The 22,819-nt window shown below is 44.8% G+C and overlaps 1 protein-coding gene across 15 annotated transcripts in view; it reads left to right on the top strand.

The window, feature by feature from the left end:
* The window catches only part of LOC139379000 (nuclear factor 1 B-type-like), a 91,424-nt gene that overhangs the window by 40,910 nt on the left and 27,695 nt on the right, over positions 1-22,819 (top strand). For 8 of the 15 annotated variants that reach the window (XM_071121700.1, XM_071121692.1, XM_071121698.1 and 5 more), the window contains exons 3-6: positions 12,648-12,701; positions 15,690-15,758; positions 18,084-18,204; positions 18,575-18,693. In XM_071121700.1, the coding sequence (XP_070977801.1) occupies positions 12,648-12,701; positions 15,690-15,758; positions 18,084-18,204; positions 18,575-18,693 (363 nt within the window). The remainder of the gene's footprint in view (positions 1-12,647; positions 12,702-15,689; positions 15,759-18,083; positions 18,205-18,574; positions 18,694-22,819) is intronic. The other 7 variants (XM_071121704.1, XM_071121696.1, XM_071121702.1 and 4 more) reach the window with 1 other exon arrangement.

Here is a 22,819-nt window from a genome sequence, read left to right on the forward strand (position 1 = left end):
CATCATTAAGTTTGCTGACGACACAACAGTGGTACGGCCCCCGTCCCCCATTTGTTTTTACACTGCTGCTTCTCGCTGTTTATCATCTATGCATAGTCACTTTACCCCTAACTCTTTCTTGAACTGCATTGTTGGTTAAGGGCTTGTAAGTAAGCATTTCACTTGTTGAATTCGGCGCATGTGACAAATATATTTTGAAGATCTCATTAAACGCTGTGTACTACTCCCTTCACAGAACAGCGCAAACTGTCTCTATCCAGAATAGAAAGAGGAGTGGGAGGCCCGATGCACAACTGAGCAAGAGGACAAGTACATTAGAGTGTCTAGTTTGAGAAACAGACGCCTCACACGTCCTCAACTGGCAGCTTCATTAGATAGTACCCTCAAAACACCAGTCTCAACGTTAACAGTGAAGAGGCGACTCCGGGATGCTGGCCTTCTAGGCAGAGTTGCAAAGAAAAATCCATCTCTCAGACTGGCCAATAAAAATAAAAGATTAAGATGGGCAAAAGAACACAGACACTGGACAGAGGAACTCTAGAAAGCCAGCATCCCGGAGTCGGCTCTTCACTGTTGACGTTGAGACTGGTGTTTTGTGGGTATTAATACTAAATTGACTGCAGTTCTCACAACTTACGTTTAAAAACAAAATTGGTCTGGTACTCATTTGGTTATGATGAGATAACATGATTGAACAATCCCCCTGGAGTTTTCCTAAAACATAGATTTCCTGGAATGTTGTTAGAAGGAATGTTCACATAATACTGTTACGAAAGAGAGGTTAGAGAAAATTAGCCGTCTAACCAACCAGATACATTGTGGAACAAAAACTTTTTTGCCGTCTAGTGTGTCAAAGCTGAAGATCTACCCGACTACCACCCGTCATTTTCCTGGGAGAGTGGGGGATTTCCCTAGAAATCACTTTACACCCACTCTCTCTCTCTCTCTCTCTCTCTCTCTCTCTCTGTCTCTCTCTCTCTCTCTCTCTCTCTCTCTCGCTCTCTCTCTCTCTTTCTCCCTCTCTCCTTTTCCCAGTCCAGACAACATGCAGCAGGTTTGAACCCTCCACTGTGGGGCTCCCATTCCACTCATCAGCAGGGGACCTGTGCATTTGTCTCATAATTATCAGACAGGGGGTGTGGGGGGTGTTGAATGGATGGGGGATGAAAGGATGAAAGAGCAGAATCACACAGCCACTCTGTCAACGTTCTGTTTGTCTGGGTGGGTTTTCTTTGCCGTGGCGTTGTGCTAGCAGCAGCCCCTTTCCAAAAACCCCAACCCCCCTGGCCCATGCAGTTCAACACTGGAACGCCGCCTCTATTGAACCAATCCCGCCACGCATTACCACGCACCACCACCATCCTGCACACACGCACACACACCCCAACCCCCCGCGGCTTCATTCACAACTACAAAACACCACCCCAGTAGCAGACTTCAGCTTCTCTTCCTCTCTGTCTGTCTGTCTGTCTGTCTGTCTGTCTCTGTCTGTCTGTCTGTCTGTCTGTCTGTCTGTCTTTTTCTCTCTCTCCATCTGTCTGTCTGTCTGTCTGTCTTTCTCTCTGTCTCTCCCTCCTCATTCCTCCTCTTCCTCCCGTTTCACCTCTACCCCCCTTACTTCATCATCCTCTTCACTATTTGTTAGGAGTTAATGGACTGTTTTGGCTAGCCTCCAGACGGTGAGTGTCACCTCATTAGCCCACGCAGTCCCGGGACTGGTGAGAGAACGAGACAGAGAGAGGTAGAATGAGGAGAGGGGGCTACGGTGGAATGTCATTGGTCCTCGCCCACAAAACCCCTCTCCCACCACCACCACCATGAATGAAAAACACGCATGCATAATTAAACTATAGTCTCACCCTTCCCTCCCTCCGCCACGTATAAAAGTGGACCCTTGGACCAGCCAAAGATGGCTCCTCCTGGTTTTGTAGGAAGTGACATCAACCTCCTCACCACTCAACCCATTATTCCACTCCAGGGCAGGCAGCATGGGCAGCGGGCAAATGCAAATGCCACCTCAGACATAAATGAAGTGACAACAGAGCAAATTGTGTGTCCGATGCATACCAAAATCGATCTGTTGTTTTAAAGCTTGTGCTGATGGGTACATTGTTGGGACATCATAGGTTTCCGTTTGTTTTTACGAACAGCCTAGAACCAACATATTGTGATATGTGTTTGTGCTCTTCAGTGCAGTTTTGTTTGAGAGAGAGGTTAAGGTTAGGCTGCCTTTATGCTGGCTTTACACTAAGTCAAGGTGGTAAATGTTCTGTTAATCATTAGAATTTTAAGCTCCCTTATGTAAGTTGTAAGTGAATGCCTGATCTAGTTGTAGAATATCTATATAGAAAAGTACTAGTGTAAGTGGAGGCCTGATCTAGTTGTAGAATGTCTATATAGAAAAGTATTAGTGTAAGTGAATGACTGATCTAGTTGTAGAATATCTATATAGAAAAGTACTAGTCTAAGTGAATGCCTGATCTAGTTGTAGAATGCCTATATAAAAAGTACCAGTGTAAGTGAATGGCTGATCTAGTTGTAGAATGTCTATATAAAAAGTACCAGTGTAAGTGAAATGGCTGATCTAGTTGTAGAATGTCTATATAAAAAGTACCAGTGTAAGTGAATGGCTGGTCTAGTTGTAGAATGTCTATGACAGAACCTTAGTAGTAGGATTGGGACGTGAAGTCATGTTACTGTAGCCATGTCATTGTCAGGTTATGTCTTGCATGGCTGGAGGCGTTGCCATGGAACAGGGCACAACGTGTGTATGCATGTGTGTGTGTTTGTTTTTGTGTGTGTGTGTGTGTGTGTGTGTGTGTGTGTGTGTTTGTCTATGTACGTGCGCATGTCTATCACTTGACAGGCTTTCTGTGTTTATTGTAAGTTTGTAGTGTGTTTATCTGTATGTAATTTCATAGTGTTTGTGTGTGTATGCATGTGTGTATTCGTGCATATGTCAGCAGTCCACATGCATGTGTATGTGCATACGTGAATGAGTACATGTGGGCATGCACGCACATACATGTATATGCCCACACTCTCCTCTCTGTACCCTGTCTCTTCTCTCTGTACCCTGTCACTCCTCTCTGTACCCTGTCTCTCCTCTCTGTACCCTGTCTCTCTTCTTGTACCCTGTCTCTCCTCTCTGTACCCTGTCTCTCCTCTCTGTACCCTGTCTCTCCTCTCTGTACCCTGTCTCTCTTCTTGTACCCTGTCTCTCCTCTCTATACCCTGTCTCTCCTCTCTGTACCCTGTCTCTCCTCTCTGTACCCTGTCTCTCCTCTCTGTACCCTGTCTCTCCTCTCTGTACCCTGTCTCTCCTCTCTGTACCCTGTCTCTCTTCTTGTACCCTGTCTCTCTTCTTGTACCCTGTCTCTCCTCTCTGTACCCTGTCTCTCCTCTCTGTACCCTGTCTCTCTTCTTGTACCCTGTCTCTCTTCTTGTACCCTGTCTCTCCTCTCTGTACCCTGTCTCTCCTCTCTGTACCCTGTCTCACCTCTCTGTACCCGGTTTCTCCTCTCTGTAACCTGTCTCTCCTCTCTGTACCCTGTCTCTCCTCTCTGTACCCTGTCTCTCCTCTCTGTACCCTGTCTCTCCTCTCTGCACCCTGTCTCTCCTCTCTATCTCTCATCTCTTTTTATTCCCAAGTCCCTCTCTCTCTCTCTCTCTCTCTCTCTCTCTCTCTCCCTCTGTCTCTCCCTCTGTTTCTCGCTCTCTTTTTCCCCTGGCCTAGCCTATCCTCACTAATGATGTGTCAGTCGATTCAGCCATTCTTCCCGTACCTTTCTGGAATTAATGTGGGCGATGCCACACTGTTTGTTGACCTGAATGAGAAGTCTGTTTTCTCGGACGCTGTAAAAGCGCTCCTCTTTTCACCCCCGTGAGAGTTTGTGGACCAGACAGCATTGAGTCCCGAAAAAAGTGAAAGAGAAAGGAGACCTGCTCTCCAGTGTCATTAGCATGCATGTCTCTTCTTCCCCAGAGGGCGCGCATACACACACACACACACACACACACACACACACACACACACACACACACACACACACACACACACACACACACACACACACACACACACACACACACACACACACAGACCATAGCTATCTGTGAATGCTTTCGTTCTGTGTTACAGGCTGAAAGTTGTATGGACCCCCCTCCTCCATCTCCCCCTCCTCCTCCTCACCCCCTCCTCCTCCTCCTCTACTGATTGTTCTGGTCTGACCCTGTCTGTCTGACACTTGATTCCTATGTCTCAAAACATGACAGTCCCACTGTCTCACTGTCTCACTGTGCGTGTGTGTGTGTGTTTGTGTGTGTGCGTGCATGCGTGCGCGTGTGTGTGTGTGTGTGCCACTCTTATCCAATTAAACAAGTCTGTGGTGTCTCTCAATGGAATAAAAAAGGCTAAATGTCATTGTTCCTTCAGTCTTTTCAACTTTACCCTTGTTGTCCCACAACCCTAAAATGTGTTCCTAGACAGGATTTTTTTTGTACCATGTCTGCAGTCGATATAAAGAAAATGTAGTTTTGTTTGTGTGGGCTTGTTTTATCACCCATGCTGTCTAGGTCAGCGGTTCCCAACATTTTCCGTTCCGGAGTCAAAAGCTCATGAGGACCACCATTCGCATTTTTAACATAAAATATCTTGGCGGTCAATTTTAGCAGTGAATGTCACAAATTAAAGGCCTATTATTATTATTATTGTAAACAATGTGCATTGTAAAGTAATTTCAATTGCTTATAATACCATTAATACTGCCAACTGCTATTACTTTTCTGGGCAGATTTCCTTGCCCTATCTTTTGTTTGGCATGTTTGGGTTGCGGCTGTCTCCGATAAAGGTCAATTTGTTTAGTCAACAAAATGAGACAGGGAGAGGGAGAGAATGGGCGAGAAAGAGAGGGAGAGAGAGAGGAGGGGCGCGAAAGACATGGAGAGAGAGAATGGGCGGGAAAGAGAGGGAGAGGGAGAGAGAGAAGGGGCGAGAAAGAGAAGGAGAGGGAGAGAGAGAAGGGGCGAGAGAGAGGGGTGAGAAAGAAAGGGAGTGGGAGTGACAGAGAGATTGAGAGAGAGGGGGCCATTAAGATGAGAGAAAAAGTGACAGGAAAAGAGTGGAGGATTGAAAGATACCAGGTTAGATGTAGACAAAGATTTAGAAGTGGAAAGGAAAATGTATACTATTCAATACAATACTGTCTAGATAAGAATTGATACAGATCGCGATACAGAGAGAGAGATACATGTAGGCAGACAAGAGAAGAGACAAAAGATAAGAGATACTCTTACAGACCCAGAGACAGAGATAAATGCAGTGGTAGAGCAACATTTGAGAGAGAACTAGGATCTACCGGTGTTGGAACCGGGCCCACAATGATGAGGTCATCATGGCTAAGCCGTGAATGATAGAAACCAGGAGCAGAGGAAGACACGGGAAAAAGCCTGTTAACAACACCCCCCCCCCACCACACACACACACACACACACACACACACACACACACACACGTATATACACAGACACTACGGCTATGTACACCAGGACAGACAGATAGACATACAGATAGACAGGCAGATTGACAGTTTGCCTACCCCCCTAACGGCTTGCTCCTCAGCCAAAGTAATGCAGAACAGGGATGGAAAGTGTGGCCATGTTAAATATTTACACTGCACACAGCTGTATTGTTGAAACATTACGGCCTGAGCGGTGCTGTAATTAGGATATATTTCTACGCCTTTCTCTCCCCTCTCTTCTCCCGCCCTCTCTCCCTCAGCCGCAGAGATGCATCTTGGCTCGGGACCCATGCCTCTGGCAGCCACAGCTTTACATGTGCACAGACCCCAGCTGCACCACTCTAAAATGGCTGCCAGACGGCTTCTCTCTTCCCTCTGAAATGTCGACGGTGGTATTCATCTGCAGCGAGCATGTGTGTATGTAAAAGTGTGTGTGTGCTCAGGGATGTGTGTGTGCTGTGGGATGTGTGTGTATGTAAGAGTGTGCTTGGTATGTGGGATGTGTGTGTATGTGAGAGTGTGTGTGTGGGCTGTGGGATGTGTGTGTATGTGAGAGTGTGCGTGTGCTGTGGGATGTGTGTGTATGTGAGAGTGTGTGTGTGCTGTGGCATGTGTGTGTATGTGAGAGTGTGTGTGTGCTGTGGGATGTGTGTGTATGTGAGAGTGTGTGTGTGTGAGAGTGTGCGTGTTTGTGGGATCAAATGGATGCACCGCAGCGAGAGAGAAAGAAAGTTTGTAAAAGTATGTGACTGGTTTAATATGCACCGTGTGGTTAAGGGGGGTGAGGGTAGGGGCTGGACTTAGGTTTTAGGGTATCATGCCAAACTAGAAGAAGGTGGGTGCAAAAGATTGAGTGTTTATAATATCCAGGCAGGTGACGCATTAGGGCAGAGCGAGAGAGTTAGAGAGTGAGTGAGTGAGTGAGTGAGTGAGTGAGTGAGTGAGAGAGTGAGAGAGTGAGAGAGTGAGTGAGTGAGTGAGTGAGTGAGTGAGTGAGTGAGTGAGTGAGTGAGTGAGTGAGTGAGTGAGAGAGAGAGAGAGAGAGTGAGAGAGAGAGAGAGAGTGAGTGAGTGAGTGAGTGAGTGAGTGAGTGAGTGAGTGAGTGAGTGAGTGAGAGAGAGAGAGAGAGAGAGAGAGAGAGAGAGAGTGAGAGAGAGAGAGAGAGAGAGAAAGAGAGAGAGAGAAAGAAAGAAAGAAAGAAAGTAAAAGAAGCATTCAAAATATGAAATAAGTGTTATGATCATTGTTGTGTCAAAACGGAAGGTATGAAACAAAGTCAGTACATGTCAATAGCCAACAATCCCAACCTGTCACTCCTCTGTCACAGCCAAGATCCTAAAGATCCTAGTCAAGTCACAGCCAAGATCCTAAAAACCAATGTTTAGCTTTCCTTTCTCCTCCTTCGAGGGCCCAGTTTGTTTGTTTGTTTAAACAAGTGACAGGGACGGAGAGGTGCCAAGAAATGTTGTTTTTGGAGCGAGGCTGTGTGTCCCTGGTATGTTGTGTTGTGATCAGGGCCTTGCCAAACTCTCAGGGCAGAGTCAGAGCCAGAGACCTACCTCACAGACCGAGACCACACTGTTTATTCACGGGTTACTGAAGTTTATTTTAAGACGAATGGATTGGTCTTGGATTGGTCTCCATTTGGAAGGTTTGATGCACCTTTGGATGCCGATAGGAGGTGTTTTCTGTGACGGGAAGTCTTCACCCCTCTTCTCATTTCTGTCTCAGATAGTTTATTTCTTGCATGCAGACTTACATTTACACAGCATACAATTGTACAACACAGGCACACACGCAAGAATAACTGGGTTCTTGTGATGTATGCGATGCCAGGGGTTTTCCAGCTCTCAGATTATAGGGCTCCCTCATGCCTCTGAGAGGGGTTGACAGACAGAAGATGCCATATGCCTGGATTCCCTCTCAACTCTTCCAGGTGGCTCCAGTTGGACTGTAGGGAAGCAGAGAGAAGATGCTGCTTCTACTTCAGCTGGCTGGCTTCTTTAATTACCACGACCATCTGGTCTTTTGCCTGTTCTCTCACAATGGTCTGTTCCAGGTTAGACAAACCAGCTTCCCACCTTCTCTCTCTCACAAAGGTCTGTGTAATCTGCGAGAAATATGTGTCTCTAATATGGTCATACATTTGGCAGGAGGATAGGAAGTGCAGCTCAGTTTCCACCTCATTTTGTGGCCATTTTGTGGGCAGTGTGGAGTCTTCTCTTGAGAGCCAGGTCTGCCTACGGCGACTTTTCTCAATAGCAGGGCTATGATCACTGAATCTGTGCATAGTCAAAGCTTTCCTGACCAGTGGTCAGGTATTCTGTCACTGTGTACTCTCTGTTTCGGGCCAAATAGCATTCTAGTTTGCTCTGTTTTTTGTTAATTCTTCCCAATGTGTCAAGTAATTATCTTTTTGTTTTCACATGATTTGGTTGGGTCTAATTGTGTTCTCTCTCTCTCTCTCTCTCTCTCTCTCCCCCCCCCCCTCTCTCTATCTTCAACTCTTTCTCACCCTCCCTCTTTCTCTCATCTATCTGTCTCACTCCTCACCTGTCTCTCTCTTTCTCTCTCTCCTGGGAGAGGGCAATAGTTGGCATTTGTAACTAGACTGATGGATGGGTCTGAAAGTGGCATGAGGGTGGGAAGTGCCAGGGTGGCAGGGAGGAAGAAAGTGGGAGGATCCACTTGCCATCACATTACTGTAGGGACGTTGTTCCACACAAACCATTGGCACAAAAGCCCTTGACTGTGGCATGTAACATACACTGAACAAAAATATAAACTCAACATGCAACAATTTCAAAGCTTTCACTGAGTTACAGTTCATATATGGAAATCAGTCACTAGAAATAAATTAATTAAGTCCTAATCTATGGATTTCACATAACTGGTCAGGGGTGCTGCCATGGGTTGGCCTGGGAGGGCATAGGCCTACCCACTTGGGAGCCAGGTCCACCTATTGCGGAGCCAGGGCCCAGCCAATCAAAATAAGTTTTTCCCCACAAAAGGGCTTTATTAAATACAGAAATACTCCTTAGCACCCCTTCCCCCCTCAGACGATCCTGCAGGTAAAGAAGGAGGTCCTGAGCTGGAGGTCCTGAGCTGGCGTGGTAACACGGTCTGTGGTTGTGAGGCCGGTTGGACGTGTTGCCAAATTCTCTAAAACAACATTGGAGGTGACTTATGGTTGAGAAATGAACATTCAATTCTCTGGCAAAAGCTCTGGTGGACGTTCCTGCAGTCAGCGTGCCAATTGCATGCTCCCTCCAAACATCTGTGGCATTGTGTTGTGTGACAAAACTGCACATTTTAGAGTCGCCTTTTATTGTCCCCAGCGCAAGGTGCACCTGTGTAATGACCATGCTGTTTAATCAGCTTCTTGATATGCCGCACCTGTCAGGTGGATGGGTTAGCTTGGCAAATGCTCACTAACAGGGATGTAAACAAATTTGTGCACCAAATCTGAGAGAAATAATCTTTTTTTGCGTATGGATCGTTTCTGGGAGATTTTCTTTCAGCTCACGAAACATCTAAACAACACTTTACATGTTGCGTATATATTTTTGTTCAGTATAGAAATATAATTGTATCTCATTAGAAAATATTTTAAATGACAAATGTGCCCACGTGATGTGCCTGTGAAGTCAAAAGCACCATACAGTTTTTACTAAAATCATGTGAATTACAAACCAAAGACTAATTTATTTTCCCGAAAAATTGTGTCTTACAAGCCAACAAACCAGACACGCTAACAAAGTAGCCAACTTAGGCATCGAAAAGAGAGCAAGCTATCAACAACAGACTTCCCTTGTGTCCTCTGTATCCTGTAAAGAGAGCTCAAAGTTGTGACTATTCACGGTTAAACATAAGGGTGGATTTTTTCACTTAACGTATGGTGGTGTTGTTCCCGCCCTACTTTGTCATTGTTGAGCCGTGGCCAAGAACATTCCGTTTTTGCAGTGCTGTTTAATGGTCAAATTTAGAGGGGGTGGGGAGCGAATAAATCTCTCAACGTTTTTTCTTCAAATTTTTCTTCTCTCTCTCTATTCCTCTTTCTCTCTCTATCTCTCTCTCTCCTTTTTTTTAACCTCTGAAATGGAGCTTATGAGAGAGGGAAGTCTCAGCAGCAGGAAAAGGAGTGTTGTTGCAAGGCGAGGCTATCTGAGTTCAGCCGTCTCCCGCCTCTGTTCCTCACTCCGCATTTAAGGCGTAGATCATATCACAACCCTGTGGTTCTCATTGTGCATAGCTCATACATCAAGCACAGGAGGAACACGTGGGGGTGGCTGTGGTACAGTAAAACCTTATGGAACTCAAGTCAAACACAGCCCAGCCATTCAATGTTGTAATGTTTACTGCGCTGTAGGAGCTAGGAACACAAGTATTTCGCTACACCCGTACTAACATCTGCTAAATAAGTGTAGGCGACCAATAACATTTGATTTGATTTGTTTTGTTTCCCTGTATGGTTGGTTGAAGTGGGGGTTGGTAGATGGAGGGAAGGAAGGAAAGGGGGAAGGGGGGGTCATCCTCCTCTGTTCTTTGGGTGTCAGTGACGCTGATATTGCCCGACTCTGATAGGCCGATGCTACAGTAGGTTTTATAGGGAATAATGGTGTGTAGTGTGGAGAGGTACTGCTGTTTTGGGGAAATTTAAGTAAGCTCTTTGGAGCTACTTTTCATCTGTGGACCTATTGTTTATTGTATATGATATGGTGTAGTGCTTCCATACTCAACTGGAGGCTCGCGGTCTGGATCCGGACCCGGATATATATGGACTGCGCCCCCCCCCCCCCAAGAAAAAACACTTGGCCTGACTGCGATCCTGGTATCATATAAACACATAAGACATGGAAAAATGTGTAGAATAGTAGGAAATTAGCTTTAAAATGGCAATAACAACAAAAATCTGTGCCCCATGCTCAGTGTGTAGAATTACCAGAAATTAGCTTTAAAACTGCAACATTTTCTCTCTACCAACAAGAGGGGTGTGAACAGTTTGGGGTCCCATGGGTTGCGAGGTGGAGGTTTGTTACTGCACCAATAAATGACAATATCCATCCGGACCTTTGCCACCTATGAAATTTGAGTTACCGGACCTTCTCAAATAGTACTCGAGTACCTCTGGACTCGTGTTTATGTTAAAAGCCAGGTGCTTGTGAGCATGGTTTGAATATCTGTTAGTGTTGCGTGACGGTTGGGAGATGGTACTCAAATGGCCTCTGGTGGTTGGCGGTGACTAACGAGCGCGGCAACGGCTGAGGAACGCCAGCTTATCCTCCTCCCAAAGGTGCTGTAAGGTAACAACATCAATCAGAGGAACCACGTGGTTAGGCTAGGGTAGGCGCTACCTTATGGGGAGAATTCCTGACATGTTTCAGAGCTTATCCCCCACCCGTTGCATGTGCTATGTGCATGCTTCTCCCAGGGCCAGGCAGGGCAGGACGAGGCAGAGACACACCATGTTCTCCCTAACCCAAGCCCTGTAAAAAGCCAGCCAGAATCAACCAGTCTTTGTGTGCAGGTCAGGATAACACTTTACCTCATATTTTTAACCTTGTCTTATTGCCTCTTTCCACCCCAGCTGAAGGCTTTTTACGCTATTATATATAATACCAGTCAAAAGTTTAAACACACCTACTCACTCAAGGGTTTTTCTTTATTTTTACTATTTTATACGTTGTAGAATAATAATGAAGACATCAAAACTATGAAATAACACATATGGAATCATGTAGTAACCAAAATATATTTAAGATTTTAGATTCTTCCAAGTAGTCACCCTTTGCCTTGATGACAGATTTGCACACTCTTGGCATTCTCTCAACCAACTTCATGAGGTAGTCACCTGGAATGCATTTCAAATAACAGGTATGCCTTGTTAAAAGTTAATTTGTGGAATTTATTTCCTTAATACGTTTGAGCCAATCAGTTGTGTTGTGACAAGGTAGGGTGGTATACAGAAGATAGCCCTATTTGGTAAAAGACCAAGTCCATATTATGGCAAGAACAGCTCAAATAAGCAAAGAGAAATGACAGTCCATCATTACTTTAAGACATGAAGGTCAGTCAATGAGGAACATTTCAAGAACTTTGAAAGTTTCTTCAAGTGCAGTCGCAAAACCATCAAGCGCTATGATGAAACTGGCTCTCATGAGGACCGCCACAGGAAAAAAATACCCAGAGTTACCTCTGCTGCAGAGGATAAGTTCATTAGAGTTACTTGCCTCAGAAATTGCAGCCCAAATAAATGCTTCACAAAATTCAAGTAACAGACACATCTCAACATCAACTGTTCAGAGGAGGCTGCGTGAATCAGGCCTTCATGGTCGAATTGCTGCAAAGAAACCACTACTAAAGGACACCAATAATAAGAAGAGATTTGCTTGGGCAAAGAAACACGAGCAATGGACATTAGACCGGTGGAAATCTGTCCTCTGTTCTAAAGAGTCCAAATTTTAGATTTCTGGTTCCAACTGCCGTGTCTTTGTGAGACGCAGAGTAGGTGAACGGATGATCTCCGCATGTGTGGTTCCCACCGTGAAGTATGGAGGAGGAGGTGTGATGGTGTGGGGGTGCTTTGCTTGTGACACTGTCTGTGATTTATTTAGAATTCTAGGCACACTTATCCAGCATGTCTGCAGCGATACGCCATGCCATCTGGTTTGCTCTTAGTGGGACTATCAAAAACCCTGTGTCCAAACTTTTGACTGGTACTGTATATCAGCGCACATCTGGCTTGGTCTGTCAGGACTGACACGTCTGCAGAAATATGAAAATAAAAATCTCAGACACAAACTAAGGAAGCTGCAGAATATTCGTTATATAATCACCATACTCTGTGTAGACTCCAGTTGATATTGTGTCTAGTTTGAGATGAAATCAGATCTTTAACAGCACCTTGCTTGTTTGTTTTTGGCCACCTGTGACATTCAGGGTACTTTGGACATGTCCTCGTATTGCTTTGGCAACACTGGGTGGTTTACATTACACTGGGTGGTTTACATTAATCAAGCTATTTGAATTACTTCAATTGATAGAAGAGTGCTGAACTTTAATGACCTTTTCTGGTATTTCATGATCTGAGGTTCGCAATTGAAGTATGGTTTTATATCTGTGTTACAGACGCACAGCAGTCAGGAAGTCCCAGTAACAATGAGCCAGGCAACAACCCTCCAGGTATGTACCTGAAATTGACTGTCACTGTCCTCCAACCTCTGTGCTGTCAATCATAGCTCTATAGTTCCCAGTCCCCTCTCTGTACTGTATATAGTATATCCTCACCTGGTAGAATGATTACTGTGGTATCTGTTTATAGCAGTGCTCTTTTTGTGTAAGGTCCATAGCAGAAATATGTATCTTTGTATATAGTCTATGCTCTCACCTGGAACATTTCATTGTAAGATAGTTTGGCAGATATGCAGATTACACCCATCTGAATGTACGTATGGTATCTCATAATGATGGTGCTGTCAGCTACTTACAATACTAATTGCATCTAAGAGACAAGAAAAGATTGTGAAACATGGAGGCTAGACCCCTTTATGTGCTCCTCTGTAGTACACTAATGGAAGTCTGAGGCCATAGTTGTCTTCCTTGCCAAGAAGGGTTGGATAGCTGAGCTAAATTGGCTAGCCAGTCTGCTAGCTAGCCAAACAAAATGGCTGCTGCTCCAAATAATCTCCGGCAGCCTGTTGCTGCTCTCCTGGACTGACCTGGACTATGTCATCACGGGCCAGGAATGAAAATAGAGAGAGAACGTAATTAGGTCCATTCCTAAAGAGCAGGTTTTGCCTGCCCTGGGTGTGCGTTTCGCTGCCAAGTCAAACAACGTTGAGCAAATGTTGAGCCAATGACTCAGACCCTGGGAGGGCCTCCCTAGATGCTTCCTCTACAGTGGCACAGTTCCCTTCCCTTCTCTGGGACGCCCGCTGGCTTGTGTTGAGACATTAGGAGGAAGAAAGTGCATGTAGCTGCCAATCTAAATCTAGACTCACGCCTTCCCCCTTTGTAGTTGGCACACCCAATGGTCCTCCTCAGAACATCAAAGGATGAAATGTCAAAGTAATTCTGGGAGTCAGTGACATGTCTGTCTGGATAGCCTGGTCCTAGATCTACTTTGTGCTGTAGTGCCGACTCACTATGGTCATTGGCGTGACAAATGCAGTTGAAGTCGGAAGTTTACATACACCTTAGCCAAATACATTTAAACTCAGTTTCACAATTCCTGACATTTAATCCTAGTAAAAATCCCCTGTCTTAGGTCAGTTAGGATCACCACTTTATTTTAAGAATGTGAAATGTCAGAATAATAGTAGAGAGAATGATTTATTTCAGCTTTTATTTATTTATTCACATTCCCAGTGGGTCAGAAGTTTACATACACTCAATTTGGTAGCATTGTCTTCAAATGGTTTAATTTGGGTCAAACGTTTCAGGTAGCCTTCCACAAGCTTGGCCCATTCCTCCTGACAGAGCTGGTGTAACTGAGTCAGGTTTGTAGGCCTCCTTGCTCGCACACGTTTTTTCAGTTCTGCCCACAAATGTTCTATAGGATTGAGGTCAGGGCTTTGTGATGGCCACTTCAATACCTTAACTTTGTATTCCTTCAGCCATTTTGCCACAACTTTGGAAGTATGCTTGGGGTCACTGTCCATTTGGAAGACCCATTTGCAACTAAGCTTTAACTTCCTGACTGATGTCTTGAGGTGTTGCTTCAATATATCCACATCATTTTCCATCCTCATGATGCCCTCTATTTTGTGAAGTGCATCAGCTCCTCCTGCAGCAAAGCACCCCCACAACATGATGCTGCCACCCCTGTGCCTCACGGTTGGGATGGTCACTATGGCCAAACAGTTCTATTTTTGTTTCATCAGACCAGAGGACATTTCTCCAAAAAGTACGATCTTTGTCCCCATGTGCTATTGCAAACTGTAGTCTGGCTTTTTTATGGTGGTTTCAGAGCAGTGGTTTCTTCCTTGCTGCGCGGCCTTTCAGGTTATGTCGATATAGGACTTGTTTTACTGTGGATATAGATACTTTTGTACCTGTTTCCTCCAGATCTTCACAAGGTTGTTCTGGGATTGATTTGCACTTTTCGCACCAAAGTATGTTAAGACAGAACGCATCTCCTTCCTGAGCGGTATGACTGCTGCGTGATCCCAAGTTGTATATACTTGCGTACCATTGTTTGTACAGATGAACATGGTACCTTCAGTCATTTGGAAATTGCTCCCAAGGGTGAACCAGACTTGTGGAGGTCTACCATTTTTTTTTTTCCCCATGATGTCAAGCAAAGAGGCACTGAGTTTGATGGTAGGCTTTGAAATACATCCACAGGTACACCTCCAATTGACTCAAATTATGTCAATTAGCCTATCAGAATCTTCTAAAGCCATGACATCATTTTCTGGAATTGTCCAAGCTGTTTAAAGGCACAGTCAACTTAGTGTGTGTAAACTTTTGACACAGTGAATAATAAGTTAAATAATCTGTTGGAAAAATGACTTGTGTCATGCACAAAGTTGATGTCCTAACCGACTTGCCAAAACTATAGTTTGTTAACAAGAAATTTGTGGAGTGGATGAAAAATGAGTTTTAATGACTCCAACCTAAGTGTATGTAAACTTCAACTGTATATAAACAGCACAAACTGATCTGGGACCAGGCTTGACCGATTGGTTCTGGGATTTTTTTCTTACATTCTGGCCCCCATACATATTGCACTTCAAAGCCTCCATGTTTCAGTATTTTCAGTATTGACAGTATTCAGTCTGGAGCTGTGTTAATATAATAAATATTATATACGGCATTTAGCTTTTTATCTGTGCGTACATTTTACGTATGGGTGGACCCTGGGAATCAAACCTACAATCCTGGTGATGCAAACGCCATGCTCTACCAACTGAGCTACAGAGAACCACCAGGTGGTGGGTCGATGAAGGATGCTCTGTTTTATTACAGAGATATTTGGGTCGAGAATTGTTTTCTCGTCCCGTGTGCAGTAAGCAGGGAATCAAGTAATGATTTATTACTTTATCACCAGCTTAAATCCTTATGAATATAACTTGCTGTAAGTTCCTAGAACACAAAGCATATATGGTTTAATGTTTTGATTGATATATTGTATTGATATATTGTCTATCTTTGTTTTTGTTTCTGCAGTTTACTTGGAAGACAGCTTCATCAAATCAGGAGTCTTCAGTGTTTCGGAGCTGGTGCGGGTGTCCAGAAGTAAGTACAGTACATTCATATATCATTTTACTCATTGTCGATTCAAAAAGAGTGATCTTTACGGTACAAATGTGGGAAAAACAGTCGAGCAAGCATTAGAACACAGTGTGTGTGTGTCTACAGTAGACAGTTGTGAGTGTGTGTGTGTGTGCGCGGGAGTGTGTGTTTGTATAGACTGCCCTTCTCAAAGATGATGACTGATGTTCTTTCAGATATCTCTCTCCACAGTTAGCTGAGGACAATGGTTCCCTCAGGCAGGATTTACCTGTACTGCTCAAGTGCTGTTGTGTCCTACACAGTGGTGGAAAAAGTAGCCAATTAGTCATACTTGAGTAAAATTAAAGATACCTTAATAGAAAATGACTCAAGTAAAAGTAAAAGTCACCCAGTAAAATTCTACTTGAGTAAAAGTAAAAAAGTATTTGGTTGAAAATATACTTAAGTATCAAAAGTAAATGTAATTACTACATTATACTTAAGTTTCAAAAGTAAAAGTACATGTATAAATCATTTCATATTCCTTATATTAAGCAAACCAGATTTTCTTGTTTTGAAAATGTATGGATAACCAGGGGCACACTCCAATATTCAGACATAATTTGCAAATGAAGCATGTGTGTTTAGTGAGTCCGCCAGATCAGAGGCAGTAGGGATGACCAGAGATGTTCTCTTGATAAGTGCCTGAATTGGAGCATTTTCCTGTCCTGCTAAGCAAGTAATGAGTACTTTTCGGTGTCAAGGAAAATGTATGGAGTACTAAGTACAATATTTTCTTAAGGAATGTAGTGAAGAAAAAGTAAAAGTAGTCAAAAATATAAATAGTCAAGTAAAGTAAAGTATACAGTAGATACCCCCAAAAACTACTTAAGTAGTACTTTAAAATATTTTTATTTAAGTACTTTACACCACTGGTCCTACAACATACGGATGTTGTGTCCTGTATTCTAACATATTTGATCTGTTGTTTTTCGGATTACGGTGCAGGCCTTTAAACCAATTCAAACTCAGTGAGTGCTGCGGTTCTGCAGTTCTTCAATGCAAATTCAAATGAATGAAAGAAAAAAACAGTAACAGGTGTTCTAGCGTCATTGTTATTTTGTGCTGGGCATTGTTAAGATTCAGAAGTCAGGGGTCATATTTGCTTCAACATAGTTAAATTACTTGATGTCAGAGTGAGTGGCATGACACACAGTACGTTGAGAGAGAGAGAGAAGAGAGAGAGAGAGTCTTGTTGGTAAGGAATTAAAACACAAATGCCCATGGGAGAGAGGAACGTGCCAAAGCTTGGTTAGGGGTAGTCAATGCCAGGGCTGCTGCAGGTTGCCAGTTCCAAGACTGCAATGCTGGGGTTGCCAGTTCTGAGGCTGCAATGCTGGGGTTGCCAGTTCCAAGACTGCAATGCTGGGGTTACCAGTTCTGAGGCTGCAATGCTGGGGTTGCCAGTTCTGAGACTGCAATGATGGGGTTGCCAGTTCTGAGGCTGCAATGCTGGGGTTGCCAGTTCTGAGGCTGCAATGTTGGGGTTGCCAGTTCTGAGGCTGCAGTGCTGGGGTTGCCAGTTCTGAGACTGCAGTGCTGGGGTTGCCAGTTCTGAGGCTGCAATGCTGTGGTTGCCAGTTCTGAGGCTGCAATGTTGGGGTTGCCAGTTCTGAGGCTGCAGTGCTGGGGTTGCCAGTTCTGAGGCTGCAGTGCTGGGGTTGCCAGTTCTGAGGCTGCAGTGCTGGGATTGCCAGTTCTGAGGCTGTGGTGAACCTCAGACCACAACAGAGGCCACCACACACTCCAGACTCCCGTCGAGTCCAGACCATCCTAGCAACCCACACACCCACCCACCGCACTCACAGGACTCCCTTCGCAAGTGTCAGTTTCAAGAGAGGAAGGAGTGTTTACAGAGTGCCCTGGTAAACAATCAGCTGTCCTCCCAGAAACAATATCCCTCCCCCACGGCCATCAACCACAGGGAGAAAAAAAAGTCTAATTTCACACAGCTATGGTGGGCTGTGGTACTCAAAGCATATCACACGTACAACCACCATGAAAGTGAACTTCAGTGCACTTATTGATATGTGCTCGACCAATTACAATACGTAGGAACTAATCAGATGCCTGGTGGGTGTGGCTTAGTTCATGAGTTTGCAGTGTGCTGGTGGAATGCAAAAGTTGATAGATGTTCAATTATTCTATTTAAAAAAGAAAAATAAGTATTTAACCTTTATTTAACATGTGAGTGGGGATCATGTACAGCTTCAGCAGCCAACCAATCAGCGTGCTAGTGACCAGGAAGTGTCCAACCTGTACCTCTCTGTTCCTCTCCTTCCTCTCTAGCGCCCATCACCCAGGGGGCAGGGGTGAACTTCTCCATGGCCGACATGCCTAGTCAGCCGTACTACCATGACCTGAACTCCAGTGTGGGCCTCCATCGCTCCCTCTCCTCCCCGCCTGGCAGGTCAGTCTACTGCAGGACTCTACCCTGCCCCCTCTCTCTTTCTCATGCATCACATGGGAACCTCTTGTCACACATTGACCGCTGAACTTTGAACGAGATGCAGGGGGGAATGGGGGGAATGTAAAACTGATATCAGTTTAGTGCCTCGGGGGATAAATGTATAGTCTCACTCTGTCATTTATATTATAGCGTTGCGTCCATATTTGGCTGTTTGTTCTAGTTCAATTCTGTTTACACTCACGCATCTGGATAATACATCATCAGTCAACATACGATACAGGTACTTTTGTTTTACAACATCACTGGCTGTGATAATGGATAAAATAAAATATACATATGTTGTGACTCATAATTTTGCCTCCTCCTTCAGTAAACGGCCCAAGACCCTCAACATAGAGGAGAGTATGGAGACCAGTCCCACTGGCCCTGACTTCTATTCCTCACCTAGCTCCCCAGCTAGTGGCAGCAGGACCTGGCACGAGAGAGAAGGTGAGAGGGGAGGTGTGTGTATGTGTGTGTGACACTGTAGGAGGTTTACAGAAGCTGCACTGGGAATGGTTTCAATTGCAAGGTTCTAGATTCCTAAATCGGAAAAACGGAATGTTCTCAAAACAGAACACTTCAAGATAATTGACTAATCTAGGTTGGGGGAACATAATCCCTAATCTACCAACATTTCTGCATTGTAGGAATTAATAATCAGACATTATTACTGCAGCTAAGCAAATATCATTCCCTCAGAAATACAATACAATGAAATACAATACAATTCAATTCAATACAGATGACACATTATTCAATATCTGTCCTGACTCTTTGTGGAGCAGAAGCAGCCCCACCATAATCTGTGGTGGGTCATGTAGGCTACACACAACACAGTCTCAGTGTCACTCTCCGACTGTCAAGATGTTCCCAATGTTATCATTGCCCCTCGACTCCACAGCGAGCGGTTACAGTATGTTGATAAAATGATATGGCACCTTGTTCCCTCGATGTGAGCCCATTCAACTTGGCTGTTGATGTAATGACACGTGATAACATGCTAGCCTCAGGTCAGACCGTAAACACCAAACCTTATGATTACATTGTCATAAAAGACTACATGCTAAATATATGCAAATAATCTGTCAAAAACCAAGATAAATAGGGATGGATTGTTTTTTCCCCCGCTGTGATTTACAGTAAAACATTCAATGAGCTAAGCTTAAAGGGGCAATCAGCAGTTGCTACATCCATTTTTATGTTTAAATTCATGATATATACCCATTAATTCTCAAAGGATATAACTTATACAGTAGGTACCTCCTTAGCTTAATTCAACTGTCGTACCCCTTCAGAACCCAAAATATTAACTTGTTTTACTCATTTTAACTGCACATTTTAGATTGGCGTTCTCTGATAGTTTGGTCGCTTCCTTATTGCTTCCTGTTTTCTCACTAAGAGTTGCAGTGTTGAAGCGAAATGAGTGGGATTTTTGGTGTGGTAGCGATTCTATTGTGGAATGCAGTTGTTGCACCAATGAAAGTGAGCATTATAGTCCTGGATGGCGCAGCGGTCAAAAGCATTACACCGGGGCCTCCCGGGTGGCGCAGTGGTTAAGGGCGCTGTACTGCAGCGCCAGCTGTGCCATCAGAGTCCCTGGGTTCGCGCCCAGGCTCTGTCGTAACCGGCCGCGACCGGGAGGTCCGTGGGGCGACGCACAATTGGCCTAGCGTCGTCCGGGTTAGGGAGGGATTGGTCGGTAGGGATCTCCTTGTCTCTTCGCGCACCAGCGACTCCTGTGGCGGGCCAGGCGCAGTGCGCGCTAGCCAAGGTTGCCAGGTGCTCGGTGTAGCCTCCGACACATTGGTGCGGCTGGCTCCCGGGTTGGATGCGCGCTGTGTTAAGAAGCAGTACGGCTGGTTGGGTTGTGTATCGGAGGACGCATGACATTCAACCTTCGTCTCTCCCGAGCCCGTACGGAGTTGTAGCAATGAGACAAGATAGTAGCTAGCAACAATTGGATACCACGTAATTGGGGAGAAAAAGGGGTAAAATTAAAAAAATAAAATAAAATAAAATTTAAAGAAGCATTACACCGCAGCGCTGAGGCGTCACTACAGCTTGAGGTTCGATCCCAGTCTGTGTCACAATCGGCCGTGGCCGGGAGCCCATAGGACGTTGCACAATTGGCCCTGCACCATCCGGGGTAGGGGAGGGTTTGGCCGGTGGACTCATCGTGCTCTAGCGACTCCTTGTGACATGGCCAGGCGCCTGCAAGCTGATTCCGGTCGTCAGTCAGTGTTTCCTCCGACACATTGGTGTGGCTGACATCCGGGTTAAGCGAGAAGTGTGTTTCGGAAGGACGCATGACTCGAACTTCGCCTCTCCCGAGTTCATTGAGGAGTTGCAGAGATGAGCCAAGGGACCTAATTCAGGGAGAAAATGGGATTTAAAAAATATGCTTGTGGCCAGACTACCCTGAACACACCTGTTCAGGGTTTGGCCTGGTTAGTACTGGGATGGGAGCCCGCCTGGGAATACCAGGTGCCGGAAGCTCAACATTTTTTTTTTTTAAGTGAGAATGAGAAAATGCTAGTGGGAGTTGTAGCAATTGTGGCTGTGAGCAGACGTTATTTATAAACTTGTTGTGTTGTTAGGCTGCAAGAGTGAAGGGGTGACGCTAGGGTGAACAGGTGTGTGTGTGCATATCCAGGAACATGTTTGTGTGTCAGAGGGAGAAAGAGAGAGAGAGAGAGAGAGAGAGAGAGAGAGAGAGAGAGAGAGAACGATGGGCGGGCAGGTGCGGCGGTCTCCCGTTTGAAACCGACTCGGATAAGAAGCTAGGTCTCAGAGGAGCTGTCTGACTCAACAGGTGGCAAGCCCAGTTGGCGGGCCGTCCCACGCCTAGCCCTGATAACGCCACTATAGTGACAGGCAGCAAGCAGGAGAGAGAGGGAGGGAGAAAGAGAGAGAGCGAGAGAGAGAGAGAGAGAGAGAGAGAGAAAAGGTGTGTGTGTGATCCTCCAGGGAGGGGTGTACAGTATGTCTCATTACCTGGTCTCGTGGTGCAGGGCAGAGCCTATAGCGTTTTTAATTAAGCCCTCACTGTCCTGTATTTCCGGATTGTTCTCCCCCAACACACACACAGACACACTACCCTTAAGCCCTAGGGTTGGAAGGGAGAGGGATGCCTCTCGTCTCACTACACTACGACAGATAAACGTGTAGAGTACAGAAGGTTCCAACATCCAACGGAGTTGTTTTTCCCCCCTCGCTTCTTTAAACGATCTTTCTTTGGGATTTGATCTAGTTCTTTCCCTTCCTTCTCATGCTGTTTTCCCAGCTAACACATAACGTTCTGAGAAACATATGTTTCTTAGATCTTGGTGAGAGCGTGGTTGTCCTATGGTTATTTTGCATACAACCTTCCCACAACTTTCTGGGAACAGTGCAGGATACCCAGCTAGCACATAACGTTCTGAGAACCATACATTTCACAGGGATGCTGGCCCAGGGCTTCCCACAGTTGTGTCAACTTGGCTGGATGTCCTTTGGGTGGTGGACCATTCTTGATACACACAGGAAACTGTTGAGTGTGGAAAAACCCAGCATCGTTGCAGTTCTTGAAACAAACTAGTGTGCCTGGCACCTACTACCATACCCCGTTCAAAGGCACTTAAATATTTTGTCTTGCATCCTCTGTATGACATACATATACAATCCATGTCTCAATTGTCTCAAGGCTTAAAAATCCTTATTTAATGCAATCGCTGTGTCAGATTTAAAAAAAACTTTACGTAAAAAGCATAATCTGAGAACGGCGCTCAGAGCCCAATCCAGCCAGAGAAATATCTGCCATTTTGGAGTCAACAGAAGTTAGAAATAACACCATAAAGATTCACTTACCTTTGATGATCTTCATCAGAAGGCACTCCCAGGAATCACAGTTTGACAATAAATGACTGATTTGTTCCATAAAGTTCCATAAAGTCTATAATGTATGTCCAAATAGCCACTTGTTGTTAGCGTGTTCAGCCCAGTAATCCATCTTCATGAGGCGCAGGCACTTCTTCCAGACAAAAACTCAAAAAGTTCAGTTACAGCCCTTTAGAAACATGTCAAACGATGTATGGAATCAATCTTTAGGCTGTTTGTAACCTGTAGTGACACCCCATCCCGTGAACGGGACCGTTGTCATCATCTGACACTAATTAGCATAATGCAACGGACATAAATCTTCCTAGAAAATATTCCTTTTCATGAAAATCACAAGTGAAATATATTGGAACACAGCTTAGCCTTTTGTTAATCACCCTGTCATCTCAGATTTTCAAAATATGCTTTACAGCCAACGCTAGACAAGCATTTGTGTAAGTTTATCATAGCCTAGCATAGCATTATGCCTTGCTAGCAGCAGGCAACCTTGTCACGGAAATCAGAAAAGCAATCAAATGAAATTGTTTACCTTTGATGAACTTCGGATGTTTTCACTCACGAGACTCCCAGGTAGACAGCCAAAGTAAATTTTTTCCCAAAATATTATTTTTGTAGGCGGAATAGCTACGTTTGTTCTTCAAGTTTGACTAAGAAATCGCCCGGAAATTGCGGTCACCACAAAATCCAAATTAGCTCC

Source organism: Oncorhynchus clarkii, chromosome 21 (assembly GCF_045791955.1).
Source record: "Oncorhynchus clarkii lewisi isolate Uvic-CL-2024 chromosome 21, UVic_Ocla_1.0, whole genome shotgun sequence".
NCBI classification, from domain to species: Eukaryota; Metazoa; Chordata; class Actinopteri; order Salmoniformes; family Salmonidae; genus Oncorhynchus; species Oncorhynchus clarkii.